Source organism: Gracilinanus agilis, chromosome 2 (genome assembly GCF_016433145.1).
Source record: "Gracilinanus agilis isolate LMUSP501 chromosome 2, AgileGrace, whole genome shotgun sequence".
NCBI lineage: Eukaryota > Metazoa > Chordata > Mammalia > Didelphimorphia > Didelphidae > Gracilinanus > Gracilinanus agilis.
In genome coordinates, this window is record NC_058131.1 from 546111706 (window position 1) to 546117705 (window position 6000).

Consider the following 6000-nt stretch of genomic DNA (forward strand, 5'->3'; position numbering starts at 1 on the left):
CGAGTTGCAGTAGTTAAGGGTCCTTCCATGCCTCATTTTCACTTTTCATTGATACATACTTAGCTTCTAAAGGTTGAAAATGCCAGTATCCTGGGAAAGTTCTCCTGGTATGTGGATTTCCCTAATTTAGTGAAGTTAGCTATACTCAGAGGATAACTCCCTTATTGGTCTCCTATCACTAAAAATACATATTTTTCTCCAACATGTACACTATTCATATTTGTATAACCACCTATTTTTGTTTGTTTAATGTTTAATGAACAGCCATCTTTCTTTTCTGTATCATATAAAGATACATCAAATAATGTTTAGCTTATGAATGCTCCCCTAAAATATATATAAAATGAATCCCAGTTTTCTGCATAACTTCACAGCATTCTCTCTACTTTACCACTGCCTATTCGTGCGTGAACTGGGGCACCTCAAAATGAGTTTGAGTCAGACAAAAAAGAAAGCTAATGCTCACACTACAAACTTTATAGCAGCACTTTGAACAATTGTTTGGCTTATAAATTGACCGATTTTTCTATGCTTAAAAAATAATTTCCAAGAAATGAAACTAATAGAATACATAACTAGATTATCTAACTAGACCAAATGTTCTCCTTAAAAGCAAAAACTCTTACTCATCTGTCCTTACAATCAATAGCTAATTTCTATACCATATCCTCAATATGTCTTTTATCTAAATGTCCTCCCTTGGCACCATGAAACTGCCCACAATGACCCAGTTTAGACTGTAATTAGGCTTAGAAACTGAAATCTCAGGAGTTCAGGAGACCACTAATTCCTAAAACATTTTTTGTGATGAAAATAGAAGAGGCTCAGAAAGCCATCCAGTGTAATAATGAAATGTTACTTGTATTAGATACTCAATACTTCAGATGATCCAGTCACCAACCTAGATCACCACTTTTCCAGTCTTCAAAATATAATCCTACCAAATTGTTAGGACCTACAATCAGAAAACTTCTGAAATTAAACTGATTCTTAGATGATAGACACTGAATTCAACCTTGGGGCCTACTGGAAATTATTTCAGGTTGGTAGAATTTGTCCTTAGCTGCCACAGCCTTCAAGAACCCAAGATAATGTCACTTCACAATAAGGCAGCTGATTTGGGCTTTAGAGAGTATTTTGTCATTCTTCCTAAAAGAGGGCGGGGGAGAGGGAAGGGGGGAGGGGCTTGGGGGAAGGAAGGAGTAATAACTTCAGGTAGAATGGGCCTGCTCCCAGTTCACATACCAAAAAGGAAAAAAAGGAGGGATGAAATAACAGAGAAAATCAGTGCTTCTTCTTCAGGGCACAGACTCCCCCCCCCAACCCCCCTCTCCCCCCAATCTATTTTTCCTCTGGTATGAAAGGAAAAGAGGAGTAAGAGGTTAGATTGCGGTTCTGTCATCTGGCAGAACAGCAGGGAAACCTTTAATTATTCTACAAGGTCCTGACAGAGAGCAAATGCAGCAGTCACGAAGGAAAGAGAGCCTGGGCAGGGGCGTGACGCCGAGACACTGTAAAAGGGCCAGAGCCTGCAGACCAGAGCCCAGGACCTCCATTCTCCCACCTGGGATGCTCTGCCGCCTGGATCAGACGAATGCTGGGACCTTCCTCGGCCATGGTCTTGTCTCCTCTCTTCAGCCGCTTCCACTAACTACGCAGGATCCCAAGAAAATCATGGGACGGACAGCAGCTGCAAAAGCCTCTTTCTTCCGGGTACTACAGGCAGTACTGTACCTCGCGGAAGTCCGGCTACTTGGAGTGGGCTAGTTCTGCTAGCTTGCGGCTCCTCCCCTGACCCCTCCTTCCAGAGGCTTCCCTCGGCCCCCCGGCTGGCCAGGTACTCGGCAGACGTTTGCCTCGCGGGAGTCCTTACGAGAAGTACTCCCGGAGCTGACGAAATACTTTCCCCAAGCCCCCCACGGATGAAGTCTGAATACAATTATCACCTTGGACCACCCCCTGCACGGCAAAACCACCCACCTCTGACCCTTGGATTCCATTCAGCACTGCTCCCTTCTGTGACCGTTTCTATTCCAGAGAAATATTAATTGACATTGCATATCCTGGACATTTGCAAATAAATTATTCCACCCCAGAGTCAACAGAAAGGGCCCTGCAGAGTACAAAGAAAATTTTGCGTCAAATTTTAAGGGGGGTTATGACGTTTCGATGGTTGTTTATAGAGCACGGTAAAGTCATTAACATTTAACATTCAAAATTCAAAATTCCCCCTAAAGGAGAAAGGTAGTGGACTTAGACCAGCACTGGCCGTCCCTCTTCCTGCACACACCCCATCTCAGGTTGGAGTGCTACCACTTGGAAGTGGAGTTCACGGTCGTGTTTGAGTCGTATCCGATTCTTCTTGCCCTCATGTTGGGGTTTTCTAGGCAAAGATATTGGAGATATTCCTTCTCCAGCTCATTTTACCGAGGAGGAACTGAGCCCAATGGGATTAAGTGATTTGCCCAAGGTGGGTGGGGAGGTGTCACATCCTGAGTAAGGCCAGATTTGATCTTATGAAGGTGGCTTTCCGATTCCCAGGCACTGCGCCACCTAGATGCCCCTTAAAGAGTTACAGCTCAACGTTTTTCCTTTAAACTCTATTTAATACGCAAAAAACAAATCCTGACATTTCTTTAGATAATATGGATACTTGTATATCTAGATCGTGCTTGGATTTATACGGTTGTAATGTTATTCTCTTTGAGGAAAACGACGTGAATGTTTCTGGTCTTTAGTCAATTTCAGAAGAGTAAAGAACCAGCATACTATTTTGGGGGGAAACATATGCCAACTGGTAAAATAAACTGAACTTACAAAACTCAGAAAGAATGGCATCTTTGTTGTGTGGGAATGGAAGCAAATGGGAATTATACTTTTCTTTTAAGTTACAGTAATGTTGCTAAAATTGAGTTTCTTAAACTTACTCAAAATCAAGGTATTACTAAAAAGTGATAGTATTTTTTAAATTTTTAAAAAAGTTAACTGATTAAAAATTCCAGCAAGAATATTTACTCACATCCTTGTAAAATGTTTCCCACTCACCTCCCAATTTTGAAGAAAAAAATGTGATTTTCCAAAGAGTTACATTTTTAAGTAATATATGTGGCAGTGAGAAATAATAATGGACACTATGAAGGCTCAGAAAAAGTACATGTTAGATGGGACTCTATTTTCTAAAAAGAAAACAAGTTTAAGGATTGTTCATACCTTTTAAAATAGTTTTAAAACCTTTACCTTCCATCTTCAAATCAATACCTTGTATTTGGTTCCAAGGCAGTAAAGGCTAGGCAATTGGGGTTAAGTGATTTGCCCAAGGTCACAAAGCTCAGAAGTTGGGAAGGAAGGAGTACAATTCTTTTTCAAGCTGTTGTTAATTTAGAATCTTTCCCTTAACAATTTACCTGCAAAATTCTAACCTCTTCATGTTTTACTGGCAAGACATATGCTAAAAAGAGGAGAAATCATGGAAATAAATTTAGAGTCAGTTTATTAACATTTATTAAGTGCTAACTTTGTGCCAGGCACTGTGCTAAATGCTGGAGATAAAATATCAAAGTGTCATAGTCCCTACCCCTAAGAAGTTTATATTTTCCACTTGGGGATACATGTCTATATAAAAGTAAACACGGGATATGTAAAAAATAAATATAGTGATAGGGGAAAGGGAGAGCTAATAATTAAGGCAATTAGGAACATCATCTTAAAGGAAAGGACACTTGAGCTGAGACTTCTTCACAGGATCTCAAGGTCCAGAAAGTGTGTGGAGGGGGAAAGGGAAGGGGAAAAGGAAAGCATTAGAAGCTAGTGGAGTTGGAGTTGAAAGCAGCCTGTGCAAAAGCTCTGTGAGAGAAATGGAAGGTACATGAAAACAAGCAAGCCATTCAATCAGCATGACAGACATCTTTATCTTTTCTACTTTCCTTTCAACTGAGCTTCAGAAAGGAATAGTGCATTTTCAGTGCTTCCACTTCCTGTCCACTTCCACCCACTGTAATAATTTGGTTTCTGGCTCTACTACTTTCTTGAAGGTTAATATCAGCCATAGAATCAGCAATTCTAATAGCCTTTTCTTCAGCCACTCTCCTTGCCTATTTGACACTGATTTTAACTACTTCACTTCTCTGACCACTCTTTCTCTTATTGTACTATAAGAAATTAATATGAGAATTTAGGGAAACATGGGCATGAGCTGATAGGGTGAAGGAAGTGACTTGCCCAGAGTTGCTGAACTAACAAGTGTCTCAGACTAGATTTGAAATGAGGTCTTCCTAATTCTAAATCCAGTAGTCTGTTCCAGAGCCATGTAGGTAAAGGTCATACTCTTCATTAGTTGCTCCAAAAAGACAAAATATGGATTTAGGAAAATCAATTGAGCCTGGATTATTATCTGTTTTGTCACCAAGGCTCTTAAAATAATTGTTGACTATTCAGTACAACTGACTAATATTGCTTAAATCCTTGCTGTTTGCTAAACTCTATTCTAGTTAAATAGTAATGCCTCCCTCAAGGAATTTGCAGTCTAGTTTAGGAGCTAGCTACCTACAAAAACAACTCTAGGTGCCTATTGAGACATTTTTTTGGACATGTCCAATGCTGAAATCTGTTCCATGTTAATAACAATTTTTTCTTTCTTTCTCAAAAGTGAATGGGTCAGAGGGGAAGATGAGAAGAAGAGAAATTATTTTCATTGATTGTAAAAACAAAATATTTTCATCTAATATTTAACATTTCAAAATGGAACTGTAGAAATGATTTTTTCCTTATCTTACAAATTCCATTTTCCAGCCAAACTATACTATTTGCTATATATAATATTCCATCTAGTGACACATTCATTTTCCCAAGCCTAGAACATACTCCTTCCTCACTTCTACAATTCTGAATCCTTAGCTCCCTTCACGATCCTTTCCATTATCCCCAGTTATTAGTGCTGTCACCCAGAAATATTCCTTTGCAAACATTTTGTATTTGTTTATCTGTGTTTCTCCAGCCATTCCTCCAAGTCAAATATAAATTCCTCAAGGGCAAAGATGGCTGTAATTTTTTTTCTCTCATCTCAACATACCTTATAAAGTATCCTATACACTGTAGACATTTGATAAGTGCTTTTTATAATTGAACTGAAATAAATGCTATGCAAAGTCCAAGGGAAAGATTACTATGATCATTACAAAGGGAAGGAGGGAGAATGTGAACAAAGTTTGGGGCACAGGTAATCCAAGTAAAGGACAAAAAGCAGAAAAATCAAGGAATCTATGAAAGGGAGGCAGGTGATGATGGGAGTGGGGTCCCAAAGCAGAATCAAAGGATTTAGTCCTGGGTGAGGTCTTAGAAATGATCTACTCCAGGATTCTCAACCTTTCATGATATCAAAAACCTCTTTAGCGGCCTAATGAAACCTATAGATCTTTTCTCAGAATGTTTTTACACATATAAAAATAGGATTTTAAAGGAGAGCAATTATTTTAAATAAAATTTTAAAAACTTAAATTTCTTGGACCCCATACTAAAATCTCCTAATTGTCTAACACATTGAGGTCAAACTCAAAAAGAAAAGAGTACCATTAACTTCTACATAAAGATCCTTTTGGGTAACATATTGACTTACAAAACCGCTCATTATCTAATTCCTTTGCTGTTTTTATTTTATTAAATATTTCTCAATTACATTTTAATCTGGTTTTACACAGAAGGGTAGCAGAAGGCATGAGCCTATTGGACTATGTGTTAGATATCCATGGCTTCATGCCTTTAACAAATAAGAAAACAGAAGCCAAAAGAGATGAAGTAGCTCACAGCTGCAATATGTAAGATAGTTGTATGGCTGGTACTCCCAAATTCTGCATGCTTTTCAGAGAATACTTGCTCGATAAATTTTTGTTGAAAGAATAGGATTACCGTGAATTTGCAAGAGTTAAAGCTAGAAAATTTAGAGCTAGAAAGGAACTTAAGAGACCAAAGTCAAAAACTCTCATTTTATAGATGAGGGAATTGAGG

General features: G+C 38.6%; 1 protein-coding gene across 2 annotated transcripts in view; it reads right to left on the reverse strand.

Moving 5' to 3' along the window:
* The window catches only part of GALK2 (galactokinase 2), a 202218-nt gene extending 200535 nt beyond the window's left edge, over positions 1–1683 (reverse strand). For both annotated transcript variants that reach the window (XM_044665181.1, XM_044665180.1), the window contains exon 1: positions 1565–1683. In XM_044665181.1, the coding sequence (XP_044521116.1) occupies positions 1565–1617 (53 nt within the window). In that variant the 5' untranslated portion in view covers positions 1618–1683. The remainder of the gene's footprint in view (positions 1–1564) is intronic.
* Positions 1684–6000: the final 4317 nt, after the last annotated feature.